General features: G+C 41.3%; 1 protein-coding gene across 2 annotated transcripts in view; it reads left to right on the top strand.

Annotated features, from left to right (window-relative positions):
* SNTB1 (syntrophin beta 1) overlaps positions 1–23,080 on the top strand; it is a 107,194-nt gene that overhangs the window by 34,609 nt on the left and 49,505 nt on the right. For both annotated transcript variants that reach the window (XR_016465304.1, XM_031591175.2), the window contains exon 2: positions 19,464–19,680. Coding sequence is in view for 1 of the 2 variants with exons in the window: in XM_031591175.2 (XP_031447035.2) it covers positions 19,464–19,680 (217 nt within the window). In the remaining variant the exon portion in view is untranslated. The remainder of the gene's footprint in view (positions 1–19,463; positions 19,681–23,080) is intronic.

Raw genomic sequence — 23,080 nt, 5'->3', positions numbered from 1 at the left:
ACTTTAAAATAGCTACTGGATGAATTGTCCTCTAGAGAGATCCATTTATCCCTGTGAACTATAAAAGTTGCCAATTTCTAAGCCTGTCATTTAAACTGAACAGATCTCTCCCTTTATGCCACCTTGTTGGCTGTTCTGTTCATTTTAGATATTAAGCTGCATTAGTTAGATCATGTTAAAGGCCTTCTTCTCCCCTCACCCTCCTCCTTGATTTCTCATTTTTAGCCATTTGATTTGGCCAACATGGTCCCTGAAGGAATGGCAGCAGCATGTGTCTACCAAAAGTGAACTGTGCCAAAGCAACAGAGACAATTAAATCATCTCCTCAAATCTTGGGAATTCAGCCAGTGTCTGATTTCTGTTCTGCAAGAAGACTTTCTTTTCTTTTTGGTCTTAAAAAAACTTGTGCCATCATGCTTGCTTAAGCACAGGGATTGATTATGGTAGTGACTCAAGTCCTGCAGTGTGATAGTCCAGCTGCTGCAATGATGTTGGCCACCCTGCTATTGCTCTGCCTCTGAACTGAAGGGCACTTCTAGGCAGAAGGGCTTTTACCACTCTTCAGGTCTCAGTTATCTACTCAGCTTCCATCAAGAGCTCCATCTGGCCCAGTATGGAGCATTGCTAAGTATGGATGTCTCCTTATTCCTGGGTATTTTTGGCTAGGACTTGATACAGGCTGAAAACAGCCCCACGCCTTACACAAGGCAGTCTCTTTCCATTGTGAAGGAGCAAGTTCCTGCTTAGACAAGCTGTTATTTGGGGGGTTGGGCACTCCCCATCAATTCTTTGAGAAATCCAATGTTCTGGTTTTCTGCTCTTCTTGTAATTGGGCTTTCTGGTTATTTGTAAGAAAAACAAAGTCTGACAGGCTCGGAATTAATGGAGGCTGGTTTCCAGAGAATCTTATTTTGTGGTTGATTGACTTCTTAATCTAATTAATCAAGCAGAAATATTGTAAGACTGCAGTGGGAACTCATGCCTTGTAAAGATCAGAGTCCAGAGGCTAGAGCAACATTCATAGTGTCCTGATGCAGAAGAAGTTTTGCTGCGCTTTTCCAGCTCCTTATCAAAGACCTTGCCTAAAGAAATATTTTGTGCCACTTCCCTTCTGTAGGTTTTCTGGTGTCTAAGGAGGACTTTCCTTAGGTTGTATCCTTTAGCAGGTCTATCCACCACGTTGTTTGAGTATTTATTTGCTAGTCTTTCAACACTGATAAAAATTGAAGAGGGCTAATACAGTGTGTTTGCACAAGCCCTTCAACCACACAATACTACCTGAAATACTGAAATTTCTCGCTGAAGACCTCCCTTGCTATGCAGTGACGGCTTTTTCTTGCTGCTTTTTCTTGCTGTTTTTCACAAGGGGTGGAGTGCCCTGTGGCTGCTCTTGAGCTGCCCTCTGCCATATGAGCAGATACGCTGGTTATGGATGAACGGGTCCAGAAATGCAGAGAAGAGGACCGTGGTGAGTTCAGCATCACTCAGCATAGCCTTGTGTGTACAACTATGTGACCAATGAGAGACCAGGCTGTTGATGCTGCCAGGACACACTTTGCAAGGATGTGAAGGGTTCCAGCTTGTCTGTTATCACTGCTTTACCATCTCACCTAGTTTCTGCTTGTGAGACGAGACTTGTTTTGTTGGTTTTTTTGTTTTGTTTTGTTTTTGCAAAAGCAGGGAGGGATTTCAGTAATTTAGGGGATTTATTCAATCATCTCTTAGGCAACTGTTCTCCCAAGAGAGTATATTGTGAAAAATATTACAGCTTCTCCTCTGGCTCCTACCCCGGGCTTGGAAATCTTTGTCATCAGCACCTTGTGTTTCTGTCAGACGTTTTTAACTTTGACTATTACATTGATGTCTCTTTTGCAGAGAGCTCCTGGATTTTGGAGTTGTACAACTAAAACTTTTCAGCATGACGGTACCCAAGTCATGACTCAATTTCAGTAGAAATTTCAGAGCAAGACCTGAGTTGCCTGATGATTCAGTGTTTCAGTAGCATCAGTCTTTGTAAGATTTGTCTTACAAAGGGATACAGTATTCCTTTTATTTTCTCTGTCACAAATGACATACCAAACTGTCGCATCTTTAACTTTTAAAAAAGGGGTGGAAAATATATAATAGTGCAGATGCTGATGCTTGTTCACACATGGTGAATGGGTTTGTTCTTACTACCTGCGTGGAGTGGCTTTGTTTTCCAAACTGCAGTTCCCATCATCCCATATAATTTACCCTGATGTAGTCAGGGAAGTACGAGCTCTGTCCAGGGAGGCAAGGAACGAAAGACATTGATGTTGAACATAAAGCAAGTCCTGCAGTATGTTGTGGCTTGGCTTTGTGCTGTTTGCCATGACTTCCTCCTTTACTGTAGATCATACTTTAATTGATCTTAAGGATTTGTACATCTTTATTTTTGGTGAAGAAAAAGTTCTATTTTAAGCCTGTTTGGGTTGCTGTTTAAAAATCGCATAACAGTATTGTTTGATGTGAATGTTTTTTGTGGAAGGTACAAACAAAATTGAGGAATGAATCCCCAAGCATATAAAACTCTGCCTGATCTAGGAGAACAGAGTTGAAACTGCTCTCAGTATTGGGTTTAGCTTCATTGACAAAGTGCTGTGAATACTACATACATACTTATTTGAGCTGTGTGTAGCATTTCAACACACATGGAGAGTGAGAAGAATTAAAGTACATCTCTTAGCATTGTGGCAGTTTTCTGCTTCACTTTGTGTAGCTACTAGAGAGGAACAAATATGTAGTATGGTGGTTTGTGGGAAGGGAAAGACTCCAGGTATTTCCTAAATCCTAGAAATTCCCATATTCCCACAGCAGTAATACACTGCAGGTATCAGTATATCTTGTATAAAGTATGCTTCATTTCTAATCTCATAAAAACACAGTAACTTTTTCAGTTGGAGATAAAGGTCCCGCTTTTCAAGATAGAAATTGAAATCGTCTGCACCATCTCATGGTGTGCCATGGTTCTATAGCTTTCTTAATTTAATGTTTGCAGCGTGCATTGAAGCACACAGTGTAGCACAGGGGTTGTGTTTCTGTACTTTCTCATCTTAAAAAAAAAAAGCTTCAGTTTGAAATAGCTTATTCGTAAAAGGGAGTGCATTTACAATAAAGTGTTATTTCTGTATGGACTTTCCAGTTTTTTTCGATCTGCTTATTCTCAGGGTAAAAGCAGAAGAACATGTTTTATGGGGTTGAGGCTTCAGGTTTATAAACTACCTTTATAGTCGTTAAATATTATGGGTATATTGATTTATTTGTTTTGATGATACATAGAAATACATGTGCAGGAATATGCTGGCAGAATTTTCCGGTGGAATTTTTCTCTCGCGCACGGAGCAGAAGCCATCTAAACCTTTCCTGCTGCAAAATATTTGGAGTCTCTGTGTTCCCATTGGTCTTCTCTAAAAGAAATAGGTTTTGTCATTAATATTGTAAAGAATTCAGTTGCTTGTTTTTTCCTCTTTGGGTCACATGTGACAGCATACGCGTCTCACAGAAGCCTTTTCTTGCTATCATTCACCTCCCCCACTCCTTCCTCCAAATTTACTTTCATAAGACTTAAGCCGGATTTTGTTGTTTGAGCAGATTGTTTGTCTGTGGTGAGACTTGGACCAATTTAATGGAACAAGCTTTATTCTCCTAGATTTATCACAAGAAGAATAGCTAATCTAAAATTTGCAGTCTAAATTTTGTGATGGGCCTTCTGACAGTTAACTTTGGGATGTAGGAATTTAAACTTAATTTCTTGCTATTCAAGTTTCTGGTTGTTCTCATATATTTATCTCAGCTACCTGGGATATAAGTAGTGTCCCATTGAAACACTCAGGGAGGGGCATGGGAAGGAAATGTTCTGGGAATAACTTAACAGTGATGGTCTTTGTATTACCCAGGCTGAAGGCTGGATCAAAGATTTGCATTGCCTGGCAATAGGATGGCCATATTACCATTACACTGGAGGAAAAACAAGGTTTTAGGAGAGTGTTCCAAGGCTCTTTTGAGCTTGTTGTCCAACGCATTGCGACTGAATCAGAAGTCCTGATCTCTGTTTCCAAGGAGGTGGAATACATTGTCCAAGGTTCGAGGTGTGTTTTCCTTCCTCCTGCCTCTCCAGCTTTCTGCATGAGGTTGGTTGGACTGCTGCAATGCTCTCGTGGATCAGGCCTGGGTTTAGTGCAACCCAGAAAGGACAGATTTTCTCCGTCCCAGCAAACACAAGGTTTATATCCCTGTACTGCAAAAGCAAGCCAGAGGAGACAGGACCGTGCGTGAAGAGATCAGAATTGAAAGACAGGATGTGACAAGTGCATGTAGCTGTTGATTGGAATAAAACAGGCATGAAAGGTGAGAATAATAGTGAAAGAAAATGAGCAAGCAATTACATAGACTTAGTCCTGCGGAATTACTCAGCCTTGACCTACCTAATTGGTTGATCATAGGAAACAAATCAGACAGTAAAATGGAGCTAATCTCTGCGCTTCCCCTCCTTAGCTATTATGAGCTGCAAAAGCTGTGTAAGCTTTCTGGCAGATGCAGAGCAGAGGCACAAAGGGATGCCCTTAAAAAGGGATATAGTCAAGGGGTCACAGGCATGGGACAAGCATTTGAATCAAGTGTTTGTTTGAGGCTGCTGAAGGATTGTAGAGTAGTGAATGATACACTGTAGGAGAGTTAATAGGAAAAAAAAAATCAATGTTTTATTTCGGATCTGATATTCCTGTATCTCTTAAATGACTGCAGTAGGCAGCACTAATGAACGTGTTGTTTCTCGGTGAATAGTCTGAGCACTTCCCTATCCGTGGCCAAGTGTGATCAATACGAAGGCATGATGGCACCTGGGACATGGAGTGTGCAGGTACAAATGCCATGTGCTCACATGTTAGGAATAACTGTTAAGTTTAAAGAAAAACAATGGTGCATCTAAATGTGATCTCCCACCTCAAAGGAGTCTGTTTTTAATCTCAGTACATGGCTCAGTTGATGGCTCAGTTCATTCACAGCAAGTGGCAGCCAGACCAAACTCTCTGATATTTCCTTTGCACTGGAAGGAGCAAAACATCTTTGCCTGGATGTTGGTTTGTCACCTGCTGTAAAACTGCCTCCTGCAGAGGCTACAGTGAACACAGCAATGAGCCAGGCAGGGGAGAAGCAATTCAGATGTGGAAGGAAGATAAGAGTGAAGAGATTGTTTTTATTATTTTGATCATCTGCTTTGCAGAACAATGAAAATCTAGTTTTCTAGCTGGCAAAAGCTGCAGTATTAAGACCTTTTTGTGTTTAAGTACCAACATTTGGGAGTTTGCATGACCTGCAGGCAAAATGGTGCCCAAGTGACCAGCAAAGGGATGGGAGGAATGGCAGAGAAGTGCTGCTTTGTCCTCGTCTTCTTGGGCCTGCCTCCTTGGCCTTTCTCCAGGGAGAAATGGAGGCCCTGGTGCTACAAGTGTATTTTAGGAGATAGAGGAAATAATTTCTTGTCAGAAGTGTGGGAGAGGCCAAGGCAGCAGTAACTCAGTCCATGTTCCCCTCAGCCATGTCATTCAGGAGGAGCTTGTCTACCAAGAAAACCCAGGTCACACATTTCTAGGTAAATGTAAGTGCTTGTTTTTGAGCGTGAAGGGTAGTCATACAATTCTGGTGTGTATTTTTTAAGAATGGTAACTTGTGATCACAAGAAAGAAATAGTGAAACTGTTAGAAGCTGCCACACAGATGTCAGGGGGTGCATGGTATGCAGAAGAGCCATGGTGGCCCTGTGGGTTTGTCTTTCTGGAAGGTGAAACTTTGCTTAAGTACATGAGGTTTTTTTATTGTTATTTTTCCAACTCCTGAAGAATCTATTGAGATTTCCACCTTTTGAGCACAGCAGGTGCCTGTGCGATTACTGCAGCACAATGCAAAAAGAAGAAGAGAAAGCATTGGTGGGGGGGATCCTGGCAAATATTATTTAAAGCATTAGAAGGGTGCAGCAGAATGACTCCCTGACCATCACTGATGAAAGTGCCACTCGTTGAGCTCTCAGCATTCCAGCTTAGCATTTTTATTACCATTTAATTACTGCTGTACTGTATTGAATACTACTGTATTGAATATAGCTAACATCTAATGCTTTGGAAGTGTACTGTAAAGAAAGTGGAGACTATCAAACAGGCAGCAAGACTGTAATGAGTTTTCTCATCCTGTTAGGTAATGTCTTCATAACAGCCCCAATAACTGTTCTGTTCTTTTTTTTTTCTTTTTTCAGGATACTGTGTCCTTCATTTGATAATACTTTCTTTTTCCATTAAATGCACAATCCTTTTCTCTAAACGTAATATTACCATGTATTACTAAATATGTTTTGTTTTCTACTTTCTGCTGGTTCTCCATTCATGCTAGAGGTGCCATAGCGGGCCGTGCTTCAGTTTGGCAGGGACACCTTGTTGTCATTTCATCAGAGCCTTCTCTTTGGAGGATGGCTGAGGGCGCAGACCTGCTGCTGCAACTTGATCTCACCATGGTGGGTGTCACATATCTGTGATCTGAAAATACTGACATGTAGGGAATGCTCTGAATGCCGTAAAGAGATGTTGTTGGGGAGGCAGTCTTTCAATGTAATGGTAGATTGTTAGAATTTCTGGCATGAGCATGTTGGCGTCATTAACCATAGCTCAACATGTGCTTCACAGGATGCTTTTGTCTTTGCTGCTGTACTTTCTCCTGGGGACAAAGAATAGCTGTGCAAGCAGAAAAATTCAGCCTGGGAGCCTCTTGCACAAAGTGCTGCTGGATGGGAGAGGTGCAGGAGCCCTTCTGCATGGAGCAGAGGAGAGCAGATCAGGAAAGCCTGTCCCAGTGGCAATGCTTATCTCTTCTAGAGGAGAAAACACATGAGGAGCAGCTGAAGTCGCGTAGTTTGCTCAGCCCAGAGCAGAGCAGCTGAGGTGAGGCCTCATGGCTGCTGCAGCTCCTCACAGAGAGCGGGGGGCAGCGCTGAGCTCTGTTGTCTGGTGACCAATGGTAGAACCCAAGAGAATGGCATGAAGCTGAGACAGGGGGTGATCAGGTTGGTTATCAGGAGGTTTTTCACCCCAGGGCAGTGACCACGACACCAAGCTTGCCAGAGTTCTAGAAGCATCTGCACAAAACTCTTAGACTTTTGATCCGATTTTTGGTGGTCAGTGTGCAGCCAAGATTCTCTTCTGGTAACTTCTGTTAATTAGTAGGCCATTATTTACACATCAGGGAATCATTTTCTTTCTATGGTAGAAGAGGTAGAATCATCCCTAGCATACCTCCACCATCAGCAAGCTTAAATCCTCTCCCATCTCTTAGGCTTCTTTTCTAAAATGCAGTAATCAACCGGGCAGATTGGCCTTAGGATTCCTAAAAAGTTTTACTTTAGACTTTACCACCAACTTCACTTCAGTGTCTTACAGTCCCTGCAAGGGACGCAGCTGCAGAAGTGGTCTTTAAAATGCTGGAGATGAGCATGGTATAAATGAGTTGTTTATCGGTTTCTGACATTTGCTGAAATCTAGAGTTTCAAAGTTGTCCTTTAAACACCGGAGCACAAACCTGTTATGGCAATAAGCCCAAAGGTCAGTTTACTTATGTGAGTGATCTCTGGAGAGACACATTTGTAATATTCTGCTGGCCTTTGGTGTGCAAGATGAGAAAAGAGTCACCCCAGTGCTGGGGACACAGGCTGGCATGTGTGATGCTGCACTGAGCTCTGGTTCTATAAGACTGAGGTCATGGTTCTTTCCACTGGTTCCAACTGGAGTACCTCTTGGTAATCTGGTGTTCAACACTACTTCTAGCAGTTACTTGTCAGTGTTAATTCTTCTAACAGTTCCCATTCTTTAACCATTCAACTTTAACCATTAGGCCTTGAAGTTGAACCCACAGACTTTGGCAGAAGTTTTAAATGATCCCAGAATCAGAAGCTCCTTGAGGCAGAAATTCTGTTGTTGTTTTATATATCTATATTTCTGCACCCATCTATATTGCAGTAAAAAATAGTGTTAAAGGACTGATATCATCTGATTGTGCTTCTATAAGAAGGAGGGACCTGCCATTAAACTAAATAAACAAGCCTCAAGCAGCCAGTTTTCCCTGTGTGCATCCGCAAGTCTTTGTAATGGCATAGCAGATCTGGTTGTGAAAGCAATAAGTTCACCTTCCCTTTTGAAAGGTACTCCCAAACTGGAGCATAAAGAAAACCAGTTATGCTAATGGTGAGCACGCACACACGTCATCCCTTGCTTTCTTTCTGTCTTTGGCCTGCAAGCATATTTACTTCTGCAGCGGAATTATTCTCAAGACTTACAAAACAGACAAGCAGAAAGTATATGGGGAGCTGGCCTCCTAAGTTCACCACAGCTTCACTTGATCTGCACAGATACAGGGATTCCTCCATGCATCAGGTGTGCCTCAGGTCCTGTTCTGTCCATACAGACTCTGCTGTGCATCCCCGTCTGGCTTGGTGCTCCACTTCCACTTGATGGAATCCCTACATGGGAAATGTGTGATAGGGAAATCACACATACAGGGGAAATTCTTCTGCTATTAATTACAAATGCATCCTAGCAAGTGTATTACCCTACTCATATTTCTTTTTTTTTTTTTCCCCATGTTTTTACAGTTTTTTACAAACTGCACCTGGTACAACTGTCTGTGTTAGAAGGAAATACAATGTAACTGTAACAACACAGATACAAGCGTGATTTTTATGGTGGGCTTTTCTGCCTGCTTATTTCCTTGTCATGTGCTTATTGTCTCTTAACTTGTACTTGATTTCTTAGCTCCTTGGGAGGGGACCATCTTTTTGTTTTGTGTTTGTACAGCATCTGAGGCTGTCATGCCCTGGTTCTTCACTAATCCTGATAAGTGCTCCAGCAGTACAAATGGCAAGTAAATTTGAGATGCAAACAAATCAACATTCTTCTCACTCATTAAACAATTTTTTTTCTCTGTGATGATTTGAAATGGAATTGCATTTCATTACAGCTCAGCTGGGAATTGCCAGTTTCTCTTCCAACCTCTGTTACCAGCCTCTGGGTACAGCCTCCTTCCAGAGTTGACCAAGAAGTACTTGGCAGGCAGTTTGCAGACTCTGAAAAACAATAGGTTGTACTATTTTAACCTGGCTTTGTCCTAACCTGGAACAGGCTGAATTGGCATTTAGGGTAGCGAGGAAATGTGATTTGATGTGCCAAGTCAAATGCACTTGCTTTTCAGTGGCTGCTGTGGGCAACTTTTGTCCGCTTTGTCTGGTGGAGAAGTGGAGGGGCTGTGCTGGCCCCAGCATCTCAGCAGTACCAGGCAAGTCTCAGTAATTCTCTGTAATAGGGCCTGAATGAAGGAAGGGATTACTTTGCCCTTAAATTGAAGATTAATGTTTGTTTTTCTTTTTCTGGGACAGAAAACACAGCCTGTTTTCTAGAAAGATAGTGTCCACTGAAACAGGATTATATTTGTATTATTATTGCAGAGACATCTGTGAAGTAGGCTTTCTGTACTACAGTAAAGAGCCATGACCCCTCACAGAGTTATCTTTTAAGCTGCATGCTAAACCCATGGAGGCTTACGGCTCAAAGCTAATGGGGATTTAACTTCTCAGTGAAAGGAATTTGGAGCCTAACCCTATTTAGATGCTCTTTGCTCTCATTGATTAAATGCTCAGTCCACTGAAAGGAACCTAATGGAATCATAACTATATGAATTTTCCATCTAACAAAGTGAATGCTGGGAGACACCCCATACAGTATTTATTAGAGAAGGAATTTGATCTTAAAAGTCAAAGTACTTTTCTGTTTATAGAGAAAAAAAAAAGAATTTGAGTAAGATCTTATGTTTTCAGAGTATCCCACAAAACCATTTTGTGGAAATAAACCCAGTTTCTGGCCCAGTGTTTCACTGTCCTGCTCTTTTCCTAATCACTGTGTTGCCCTGCCTGAATGTACAGCCCTGTCTCCTTATTTTTACTTAGGGACAAGGGATGGTGTGATGTAGGATCTCATCTTCCTTCCAGTGCCTCAATAAGCTGTCTCTGGGCTGACAGATTGGGTTGATGACTTCTCTAAATGTACCAAACTTTTTAATTTCCGGTTTAAAAGAGAAAGAGAGATCGACAAGAACATGGGCACGCAGAAATTTGCACTCCAAGTCACTTTGTTAGTGTTCACTTTATATTTATTTGTATTTATATGCACTTGAGTATTCTGGGTATGGCCACTGATATCCCCAGTTGAAATGGTTGATAGTTAAAACATTCCCAAAAAGGGAAACCTGGACAGGCTGGAGAGTTGGGGTTCAACAAGGACAAGTGTAGAGTCCTACAGCTAGGGAGGAAAACCCCTTCACCAGTGCAGGTTAGGAGCTGATCTGCTGGAATGGAGCTCTGCAGAGAAGGACCCAGGTGTTCTGGTGGACAGCAGGTTGGCCATGAGCCAGCAGTGCACTCTTATGGCCAAGAAGGCCAGTGGTATCCTGGGGTGCATTAAAAAGTGTGGCCAGCAGATCAAGGGTCAGTCCTCCCCATTTACTCTGCCCTGGTGAGGCCACATCTGGAGTTCTGTATCCAGTTCTGAGCTTTAGCAGGGGAGCTTGATGATCTTCAGAGGTCCCTTCCAACCCCTACAATTCTGTGATTCTGTGATTGTATTTACGATCTGATGCCTTTCAGTGGATATTTCAGACACTGAAGATAGGAAAATCTTACATAAATGATTGTCCTGAATTTGTTCATTTTTTGAAACTCTTAGTGTTGTCCATTGGAGAATGAAAAAGATAATCTTTGAAATTTTGAAAGCGCTTCCAGCCCTGTTCTACACAATAAAACTGGGGGATCTTTGAAGCATTTCAAGTTGTTCCCAAAAAGAAAAGATTGTAGGCAGTATGGTTCCAGTTTTCAGTTGCACTGTGATTCCTTTGGGATGATTAAAAATGAAAAGTCACAGAGGGATGGAAATCAAGTGCTGAGAACTCTGACATTGACTTACTGCATGACTTTGAGGAAGGCATTTTAACTTGCCTCTGTGAGCATAAGCATCTGTAAAACAGGTATAATCATACACAGCATAATAATTTCCCTCGGTGAGTGCCATTTTCAGTCTATCTTGTACTACTTAATGATTTGTGTGACTGCTGGAATAACAGCATTCTCTAAAACTGTAATGCCCTTATGTATTTTTTCACATAATCACTAGTGGTTGAAATATTTGTTCTGACACTTGAGATTACTCATGTAAACAGGAAAAATTACAGCATACTGGTGATGCCAGACACCTTGAATTCCATCTGAGCATGTGGGAGATTGGAAAAGGATCTGTAAATACTAACAGTGAAGGGAAGCAGTATGCATGAGCAGTACATAAGAAATTCTAAGTTTACTTATTCCCGAGGTTTAGATAATATATTTTAAAATACTGGTTTATGTATGTCAGCATTAGATGCAAGACAGCTCTTAAGAATCTGAGCGGTGCAACGGCTGACTGGAAAAATATGTGCTTGGTTCCATTTTCCTCCTTTACATGAAGCCATGTCTTTATGCTGTACTCTGGGCAGAGTTACAGGGAGTGTGACTCCCCAGTCCTAACGTCACGTCACTGTAACCTCAGTTTCTGTTTTGAGCTGGTGAAGCATTCTGCCTTGCAGACAACCAAAAGCTCCAGTTTGATTTTTAGTGAATAACATACAAGTCCTATAATGGTTTTTCTCAAAATGTGACTGCTAATTTCTACGTTCTGCTCCCAGATTGCCTGTTTGAGACACTTTCCCTCTCCATTATAGGAGATTTGCATAGCTTCATTGTAGAGATCAAAATGTCACATAGTGTAGCAAATGAGCTGTGTCACATTTTACATAAAAATGTGGTACGTTATTTAGCTACTGCTTGCAGGTTTCAACAGTGGTCTTTTTTAATTTGTCGTTGATTAGGTAAGGGACACTTGTGCAGTGCAGCTGCTCCTTGTTCTCCACTGAGTACTATTCCTTCTGAGTATAAGCTCTTCAAGGTAGCACCAGTATCTCTTTCTAGATCAAACTGTAGGCATCTTGTTTATCACCAAACATTATACTTCTGGGGTTTACTGAATATTTACCAGCTAAGATTTGCTTTTCAGATCGTGCAGAGGTAGATATGTCTGCATTTATTTTTGGGAATTAACATAATATTATTGGAAGCCTGATGAATAGCCTATGGACCATTGCCACTAGAATTCATACATTCATTATTCGTGACATTTCTTAAACCAGAACCAAACAGATCTGGTTTATTGAAACAGGAGCTGTGAAACTTAAGAGAAGAATAATCTATTGATGGATGAGGAGAGAATCCTTAACACATTCAGTGTAGTACACATGTCTAGAGGAAATTGTAACGGAAACTGTTGAGCAAGATCAACTGTAGGCTCTATCTGTATTTACTATTAATTTGTCATTTTGAAATTTTCTATACTAAATTATTGACAACCTGTGACTTCTTTTGATCACTCTGTTGACTCAGATGCTAGCAATGTGTTACGTTTAGAGATGTGAATCAGGGCAGCGGTCCAGCCTTTGGTTTCACTGTGATTCACTGTGACAGAATTTCATGTTTGTTTAGTTTCCACTGAGCTGCTTTGAACAGAAATATAAAAATTTCTCCTTGGCATTGAAATTTGTATTTTTGCTTCCTTGAGTGTCTGTACTGTTAGCTGAAAGTTGGACTTTATTCATAGTCATTTAACTTGAAACCGTTCAGTGGCTGGATCAGCCCACATGATAGCTGACACAAAATGAAAGCGAAGAAAAATGGCACATTGAAGACTCTTCTTTCAGAGTGACACAGAAGTATGGGAAGGCCTGAGAATGTAATCTCCAGCTCCACCATTACAGAGGAAAAGAGAGGTCCCTGGTGCTGGTGGGAAGGAGAAGGCATCCCAAGGGGCTGCCCGGCCAAGACTAGCTGCTGCATTTGCTCCTACAGCTTCTTGACTTCTGTGACAGCTTTGACAGAAAAATATGAGCTTTTGAGGATCTGCTGTGGATATTGTAGTGCTGCTGGTTGCGGACTGGTTCCTGTGCCCTATTCAAGTCATGAAAACCATGAGGTTTCACAGACTGCTCCCTTGCAATCTTGAGAGCAGTCTGTTTTCTCCCCTTACCTTGTACCTTGGCAGAACCTTGTCACACCATTTACTTTTATTTTTTCTCTATGATAGTGTAAATAGATAGGAAATGCATATTCTGCTTATCATTTAATGCCTCTACTTTTCACAGGAAACAAGGATAGCACTGGGGTTTCTATTTATAACAACACAGGCTGAACACATCTGTGTAAAGAGCAATTAGATGGGGGCCTGGACACTGGTCTGCTGTTTGGACTGAATGTCTCCTTACCTCATTAACAAAACTCTCTTACCTACACAAAGCTGCAGACTGCAAAGTGCTTCAAACAGGAAATAACTTCATTTCAGGGACAGAAGGGTGTGATGAAGCTTGCCACTGCTGCTTATAACAAATTCAATTGTAGATCATTTTCAACTATCTCATTTGCAGCCCACTGGAAGCTTGAGATTGCAGGTTTCTTACCAGCAGCCTTTAGGTACCAATTGCTAATGCCTTCCCTTTTGGTGAATTTAGTCTAAAGATGTGTCCTTCTCCCAAGTCCTGACTCAAACCTATCTCTTTAAGGAATGAAGCAACATCTGCCAAATTCAGCTGAATTCATTTTAAACCAGCAGAAAGTGGTACATTCTTTGTCTCACTGAAGGGTGAGAAATGGCCAAAATGTAAAATGGATTTGTATTCTCACAAGGTGTTTATTAATCATCTCCCTGAAGATCTGATCTCTTGGGAGAAAGCCAGTGGTGTTGCTGGATGTTACTTGTCTGAATGTGATAACAGAGATTTCTGTAGGAAACTGAGTGGCAGAATTCAGAAAAAGTACTGTTGACTGTTTTTGAGTTTATGCCCATGTTAAAGGCTTTGAAAGGGTGAAGTGACATATCCTCACAGTTCGTCTCATCCATAAACTCTTCTCTTCAAATATTTGGATCTTAGTTTTGATGATGCCACCAGAACGTGGACAGGTTTTCCTCTCATTTTTACATGTGTCTTCACTGTAATGAGCGCAGTTTGAATGAGTTTAGAAGGAAGCCGATAGGGAAATTTGGAAGTTGTGGTACTAAATTAACTTTAATACAGTAATTCTTTATCTCTGTGAATCTCAATTCAGTTGACAGGAATGTGAGGTGCTTTGCATTTAGACTGTCAAATTTGGGCAAAACTTAGGAGTTTTTGGCAAATGTTTTCCTTTCAGTTATAACTAGCTCTGAAACCATTTGGGTTAAAAGCCTACTACACCACAGGTTTTAATATTTCATCAAGCAAAATGGCAAACTGTGCTAAAGGATTGACTTGCCCAACCTACCCTTCCGAAGCCCACATACCTGCTGTGATTTCTTCTAGGTTTGCTATTGCCTGTGTTTTTTTCTTCTTCTTTCTACAGTATCACTTTAGCAGCTGTTGGGTGGCTCTGACTTGTTAACACGGGCTTGCAGGTGTCCTGATGCACTCACTTCAGTGCAGGAGAGTCAAACAGCCCCTTCATACTGAATAAGTTGATAAAAGCAATTGATCTAATCACATTCAATACTATGGGCTTGAGAAACTTCTGAACTGATTTCCTAATGCAATCTTGATACATCTGAAGTATGGTGAAGGACGTGGCCAGCTCCTGTTGTCTACACCAGCTTTCAGAGCAGATGAATTTGGATTTATGGGAGATTTGGAAAACCTGTGTGTTTTGGATATAGACATCAGTACTGTGGAAATAGCTTTAAGAGGCTTCTGCGTGATATTTTCTACTTAGTGTTGGTAGCTGTCCCTGATTGCTTACTTAGGAGAGAATGAATGCATGAAGAGAAGACTCTGCTTTTTCCCTGCAAAAGAAGACGTCCTGGATCATCTTTATTTGAGCAGATTCAGGCATACTGTTCCTCTTTACTTTCATATTGTAAATGTACACTCCTTGTGCTCATTCCTGTAGTAATGAAAGAGCTTTGCTCTGCAGTACTGGCTTCTCTTCAGCGGTCTTTATTTTCCCTCCTGGGAAACAGTTTCAGTGTGTCAGAAAAGTCTCAGTTCCACAGAACTGTTTGGCCAAGAACCTGACCAAATCTGTAGTATTTCTCTCATTAAAAGCCAGCTTCTTTCTCTTAAAATAAAAAGAAAGAGAGAGAGAGAGAAAGAGAGAGAGAGAGAGAGAAAGAAAGAAATTAAGAAAGAAAGAAAAGAAAGAAAAGAAAGAAGGAAAGAGAAAAAAGTCATCTGTGAAGAGTAACAAAGGATTAATTGTGGAGACTGGGGACTTGGCAGAACTGCATATAAATGAAGTGCTTTTTTGGAAAGTGCATTGCCTGTCTCGCAGATGAAAAAATAAATGTGAAGTATTCAGTGTGTATCAGCAGATTAATTCATTTGACTGCCACTTCCGCTTCTCTTCTCGTTACGGGGAGGGGAGCTCCAGAAATTGGAATTCTAATTGCTTGACCGCAGCTCCTAATTTGTGGTGTACCAAAAGGGCACGGATCATTAATTAGTACTGGATATAAGGATCTCTGAGGTTGAGGTACAGCATCAAACGGATGGATTTAGATAACTCTTTACTGAAATTACAGTCTATATCAGTAAATTGAGTTACAATAATGAAAGCATTTGAATTTTTTCTCAGTCTCTGCAAGTTTCTGTCTTTGCAGAATGCGTTCTGATGGTCTTAAAGAATGAAGAATGTAACGTTTTTATACAAGTATATATTTAATAATTGTGTTCATCTTATAAATACATCCATACATCCTTTAGGCATGTGTAAATATATCCATATATCCATACATCCTTTAGGCATGTGTACATGTGTACAAGCATAGTCATGCATAACTTGGAGTTAATGTTCAATTGCATGCCTTATTTCATTTTATTTAATGTTTTGGGTTTTCATTCTCTCAGGTAGCATCACTGGCAATTTTAAGAAGTATGAGAACAGTGTTCTTTGTAGCTGCTCGCTTTTTCAGTCAGTACCTGGATTAATGCTGCTATACCCAAAGGGAAATCTGGTGCTTGAGTGTAATGGTCTGAAAACTGAACATTATCAACATTATTACTTTAAAGTCCAATAGTCTGTATTATATTTTTGGTGGTTTAAAAACTTGATGGTGTGACTCCAGTTGCACATTAACACTGCTGCATTCAGGATTCTCAGATAGTACAGCAAGGAACAGGAATATGCCCATAGCACATACGGGTATGAACTTGTTTTCTACTGGCTGGATATGGGTAGACTGTAGAATGTAGTCACCATAAATTTCCAGGTGTAGTAGGGTTTCTGGTGCAGTCGTATAAACACAGTGTTCTGCAGGATTTGCATCCAGAGTTTAGAGGTAGATAGGAAATATTTGCTGATAAAATGTGTGAGTCATCTCAACAACTTTTTAGCTAAAGTCATAAATTGGACCTTAGTTGTGGGCATATAATTATGGGCATTAACAAGACCAAATGGAAAACAATGGCTCTGAAAAAAAAAACAGTTCTAATTGGTTGAAGCTCTGCCACCTGTTCTGTTTCTACATTCCATTTGTACATTTACCTGTATCTATATAGGGGGCTTTTGATAAATGAAACACTTTTGAAAATTCAGGAGCCTTAAAGCCTGTTTTGTAAAATAAAACTATGGAATTCAGCAATTAATCTGTGCTTTTATTTGGTGGGAATTAGAAAGTAATTAGTAGAAATATGCTAAAATAATTTTTTAGGCAGGAAACATACATTCACTTAATTTTTTTAGTTCTCTTGTAGAATTTTGTAGGAAGATGGTGTTCAACAGTGTGTTTTGCCCATGTATCAATGGGCCTTTAGTCATGTAAAGTCTGGGGCTGAGTATCCATCTCTTGTTAAAAGTCAGCGGAAACAAGATGTCAAAGAGCTCAGAACTCGGCAGGAGCCTTCATAACACTCTTTTCCTCCAAGTAGTCTTCCTGGCTTTTGCTGTATTTGGGACTTGGTTTGTGGAAAGAGGTTTACACTTTGCTCTCGCTCTCTCTCTCCTCCTGCTCATACTTCCTCTTATACAGGAGTTCCTGAAATAGTGCAGCTGCCTGCCATGAATTCACCGCTGTATTGTATGGAAACTTAATTTCTTGGCACATGGGAGGGATGACTCTTTTCTGTTCCTGCACCTTGGGAATTAAATTCACATTTTGTGTTCCCACTTATAGTTTAGGATTGGAGCCAGATTTTTCACTTCAGCTTCCTTCCTTCCCTTGCCCCTCTGTCTTTTCGTTAATTAAAAGATGCTCAGGTCTAATGCATAGAGCTGCAGCTGAAAGAGGATGAAAATAGCACATAGTTATGCTGTTGTGATCCAAACCTTTATTTAGCAGTATATTTGCTGGCCTGTCACTGTAGATGAGTTCAAAAGCATATAGGATTACTTTTTTCAAGAGGTTAATTGATAATCCCTAATTTTAAAGGAAACAAAGATTTGTTAGCAAAAGAACATTCTTAGAGTTTTAGCTTTCCTCCTTTCCGCATTAATGGCAAAATCATATTAATTCAGAGGAAGCAAGAATAGATTCACCAGATCCAAACGTGTTCAGTCTCTCAGATTCCCAGTGTACACCCCAAATGAGATTCCAGCTGTTAAGAGCCAAACCTGTACGGCACAAAGAAAAACTACCCATTATCAACACCTTTGGAAAAGAGATTGTTTATGGAATTCTCAGTGGTGAGCATTTATCTTGGAAGTTAGATGGCCATTCTTGTTCTCCATTCTGAGTATTTCCACTACTTTCATTTCAAGCATCAAACAGTTCTGTCTGCTTCCCTCCTTCTAATTTTCCCATCTTTCTGTTATTAAATCATTCTCAATTTCTTCAATTGAGTTGACACAGTGACCTGCACTGTTTCCTTGAAATTCTCTCTCGTGGCATTTTAATGACATCCCCAAATAACTTTGCATCACTCCTGCCCTTCCAGCTCATCTTGTTGCTGTTTGAACAGCATCATTGAGTGACAGCAGCCAGTCAGGCAGCCCCATCTGTGCAGGTGGGACATGTTCATTTACACAGGCTGCTTGAGGGTGAGATCCTTCCTTGGAGGTTTGGGTTTGTGGAGAAGGGCAGTTCCCCACTGAGAATTAATTTCTGCATACAATACAAGTAAGATTGTTTGAAATTACTATATTCACTGTATATATTTGCTACTATATATGTTGAAAGAGGTTGAGAAAAGATCTAATCTGGTACCGTGATTATCACAAAAACCTTGAACTCAATTTTATTTCCCTAGAGAAGACTAATAGGTGAATTGATTTTTGTTTACTCCAGACATGTGTATACGAGTAAATCAGCTGAAACTGCCTCCCAGCAAGCAGAAGTAGCTCTTGAGATCAGTGACAAGATGCTGACAGGCATGAACCAGGAGTGAGATGTGAGTTCCCAGCACTGGGATATCACTGGAGCATTTTAGATAAGTGAATAATAGATACGCTGTTCCTTCCTTGAACGTTTTTCTTAGAAACTTTTCTGTAGCTCATCCACCTCACTGCTTCTGTACCTAAAAATTGCTCCATGGGAGTTCAGAGCCTGCTGAGCAGAGGTCAGATGGCACTGCTGGCTTTACACTCCGTGGATCCTTATGTTCTTATATGTCCTATTCTGTTCTTTTCCCTTATTTTGCTCATCGTACTGTGCTGAGATAGGCTGCAACCAAATCTCAACCTTTTGTATTTGCACAGTTCTCAGCGCTGTGATGCTGGGCATACGAAGGCTGCTCCAAAAGTATTGCCTCCTATTTTGTTATGTTGGCCCACAATGTCAGAGGCAGATGTTGGTGATACAGCAGTAGAGGTGGGAGCTTCGCACCAATATTCCACTACATGTTGTTGTCTTGTGACAGATGGCAGCAGAGGGGCAATCTTTTAAATTGGCATCTAACATGGAAGTGTGTATGAAGCAAAGGTGTGGAACTGGATTCCACTGTGTGGAAAAAATGGCACACACTGACACTTGCTGAACATTTGTGGAGACCAGACAGTGACGTGGTATGTGGTGCATTTCAGCAGTGGTGGCAGTGATGTGAAAGACAGGCCATGTTCAGGATAGCCGTGCACAGCTTTTATTCTATGAAATAGAAAGTCTTGATAGCTCATCCATGGGAATTAGCTAATAGTGGTGGCTAAGTTGAAAAATAGTGTTTCGTAGCTGAGAATTTGCTCTATCAAAAAGTGTTATTGTTCTCTTTGTATCTGTTGTATTTTCCAATGGAATAAAGAGTAGGCATTACTTTAAGAGTAGCCTGCATACAAATAATAAACAGTGCTGAGAGTTGGTACCAGTTCAAAGAATTCCCAATGAATGGAACTACTGAATATCCTTTCATTCTTTTCTTTTTCTCCTCTTCTTCTTTTGTTTTAAATAGTGAAGTACATGAGAGAAGCAACACCCTATGTGAAGAAGGGCTCTCCAGTTTCAGAGATTGGATGGGAGACACCTCCTCCAGAATCTCCCCGCCTGGGATGTGTGTCTGCTGACCCACTGTCACAGCTTTCGCTCTCCATCCACAGGGACAAGAAGACAATACCGCTCAAGATGTGCTTTGTGACACGCAACATGACGGTGTCAGACCCTGAAAACAGGTGAGCAGGGGTTTTATCATAGATTCATAGTTTGAGTTGGAAGGGGCTCTTAAAGGCCATCTCATCCAACTCCCTTGCAGTGAATAGGGACAGCTATAGCAAGATCAGGTTGCTCGCAGCTCCACCCAGCTTGACCTTGAATGTCTACAGGGATGGGGCATGCACTACCCGGGTTTTAACTGGGGCTGGGAGTTTGCATTGAATAGCTGTTGGCCTCTTCATCTGTGGGTTTGGGGAGCAGAAGTTGGTGATGGGCTCCAGGCCTTGCAGCAAGGAGCAAGAGGAGGGCACTGATTTGAGAACAAGATGTCCTTGTGACTGAGCCCAGTGGTGCTGGGTTGAGTGCCCAGCTCTGGATAAATGGAGGCATGTCAGCTTTTGGGTTGTGCTAGAAAAACTCTTGAGAGCAGTAATTCAACATTTTTATTAGAAATAGAATCACGTGTTTTTGTTCTTGTCTGATGAATGTCTGCGTATTCCAGGCTGGTTTAGTCTAATCCCAGTAAATTACATTTTCTTTTTTTTTCTTTTTTTTTTCTTTTTTTTTTTAATGACTATTATTTTAAGAACGGGCTGTTTTATCCATTCAGTTCTGGGTATTAAAGTCAAGAATAGGAGGAAAGTTCCACTTACAGGACATTAATGTGGAATTTCTGTGACTTCTTGGTTTTTTTTTTCATAATGTTAAAAATAGGATGAGCTTACCAACCCTTATTTATAACATGTGTGGAACAGCTGCACACTGTGATAGAAAAGGGACCAGTCGAGTCAGTAACACAGACTGATTCTTCCATTCAAATAATGGCCTTTTTGTTTTTCTTGCGTACTTGCTTATCAAGAAGCAGTGTGGAATGCCTTTGGTTCTCAACAGTTATGTATAGGCATGAGCAAAAAATACATTTTCATTTGTAAACAACAATAATGAGAAGAGGGGAGAGCAGAAGGGGGTTTGAGGAGATGGGTTCCCCAGTATTCTCTTCTGCAATTCAGAAATGTTATTAGTATCAATGTAATTTTCTTTCTGTATTTTTTTTTTTTGTATTTGTTGGACCTTCTTCCGTTTTCTACTTTTCCTTGTACAAAAACCTGCAGATTTCTTATTCAGTGTAGCTTTGCTTTGCTGCTGCTCTTCATCACACCAACTGGCTATCGCCATATTCAGTGGTAAAGGACTGCTACAGAGGTACAGTGACAAAACTGGTAGCAGTAATTGCTACCAGTCTTTCTCAATTTTATATCGAGATGACTGTTGATAAGAGCAGCTTTATTCACATATATCGGTACAGTTTAAGATGTCAGGGTTTGACAGCTGTATTGCTGATCTGAGAGTTTGTAGTTCTCCATGCATGGAATATCACAGAATCACAGAATGGCCAGGGTTGGAAGGGACCTCAAGGATCATCAAGCACCAACCCCCCTGCCACATGCAGGGCCACCAACCTCCACATTTAATACTAGACCAGGCTGCCCAGGGCCCCATCCATTCTGGCCTTGAACACCTCCAGGGATGGGGCATCCACAACCTCTCTGGGCAGCCTGTTCCAGCACCTCACCACTTTCTCTGTAAAGAATTTCCCCAACGTCCAACCTAAATCTCCCCTCCATCAACTTAAGACCACTTCCCCTTGTCCTGCTGTTATCTACCCTTTCAAAGAGTTGATTCCCCTCCTGTTTGTAGGCTCCCTTTAGGTACTGAAAGGCTGCAATGAGGTCACCCCAGCCTTCTTTTCTCCAGGCTGAACAAGCCCAGCTCCTTCAGCCTGTCCTCGTAGGGGAGGTGCTCCAGTCCCCTGATCATCTTTGTGGCCCTCCTCTGGACCCTCTCCAACAGCTCCCTGCCTTTCTTGTACTGGGGGCTCCAGACTTGGATGCAGTACTCCAGATGGGGCCTCACAAGAGCAGAGTAGAGGGGAACAATCACCTCCCTGTCCCTGCTGGCCACCCCTCTTTTGATGGAGCCCAGGAATATGTTGTGAAGAGCAGGCAGGTCTCGTCATTTGAATCAGCACAGTGTCTTGATGCTACACACACGTCGATATGATCCTTTTAGCATGTTTCTCTTCTTTTTTTTTGTCTGTATTGTAATTCTCAACTTCCATCTTTGTTTTCATGTAAAAGATAGGAGGACTGATTCAGAGAGGCAAACACTCACTGCTGATAGTACTTCTGTGATGGTGCTAACTTTTTTGGAGTGTGCTACAAGTGTATGTTATTAGGTGTAACCAGGAAGTAATGCGTGGGAGAGTCACACTGCATACTGTCATGGTTTTCACTTTGTGCTGTTCTCATTTCCTGTGGAAAGAGTGACTTCTGATTTTTACTGTATTCCGACACTATGGCAGTGTAAGTTGGATTTTTCCATCTAAGCACACGATACTTCAGAATCATGCTAGCTGCAGTGCAGTAGTAGTGTCCCACACACTTGTGTCTTCACTCATCTCAGTTTTTAAACAACTCTAAATACCAGCACTGGTATTTCTCAGTGGAAATGCTATTATAATGCAATGAGCCTTTCCCACTGAAATCTATCCCAAGATAGTAATCCGATCCCACAAGAATAATTGGATCTTTGTTCACAGCAGAGACCAAACCGTGTCCTTACATGCTTTATGACACTTCTCTTTTATAACCGAGTGACCTGACACACACAGCTCTTATAACTGATGGTGTCACTTTGCAGTGCAGTTTTAGAAGAGCAGCGCTGGCAGGCTGCCAAGGCATGTGCTGACCATAAAAGGTCTCCTTTGGATTACATCTGAACTTATTTTCAGGGATTGCTAAAACTAAGTGTGGATGTAGTAAGCACGAGGTGTCCAGAGTAGATGTTTCTCCAGCACTGGTCACAGCAGTGTGGTGGGACCAGGCTTAGCTGGTTCAACTTTCAACCAGTGGTTCTCAGATGTCTCCTTTGCCCAATCTGCATGCGAGTTCAGCCTTCAATGAGATAAGGGATTGTCTTCTCTGTTAGCTGATTAAAACAGCTGTAAGATATCCAGGAGAAAATCCCATGAGAGAAACCAGAACCAAGCCTTCGTGTGTAGGAAATTTTGGATAGTACAAACATGGCAACAGCAGAAAAGATGCAGAACATTTTAGTTACATCTATGTCAGTCTCATCTAGACACAGGAGTTGTTGTTATATTTCAGTCTGGAATAAACAAGGTTAACACAATTACCACTGATGTCTGTTGTTTGCCTCTGTTGTCACCAACAAGTGTCCTTGGTGGCAGCACTGATGGTTAATGTCAGGACACACAGGGAAGCATCCCCCCCCACTCAGGAGACGTGGGAATGGTCACAGCTATTAATACCAATAAGCAGTACATCAGTACAGAAACCTTTACATCAACTTCTGGTGATAATAGTAAGGAATAGTAGGGGTGACAGTAAGGAATAGGAA

Source organism: Phasianus colchicus, chromosome 3, assembly GCF_987193195.1.
Source record: "Phasianus colchicus chromosome 3, bPhaCol1.hap1.1, whole genome shotgun sequence".
Lineage (NCBI taxonomy): Eukaryota > Metazoa > Chordata > Aves > Galliformes > Phasianidae > Phasianus > Phasianus colchicus.
This window is presented reverse-complemented; position numbering and strand designations above follow the sequence as displayed.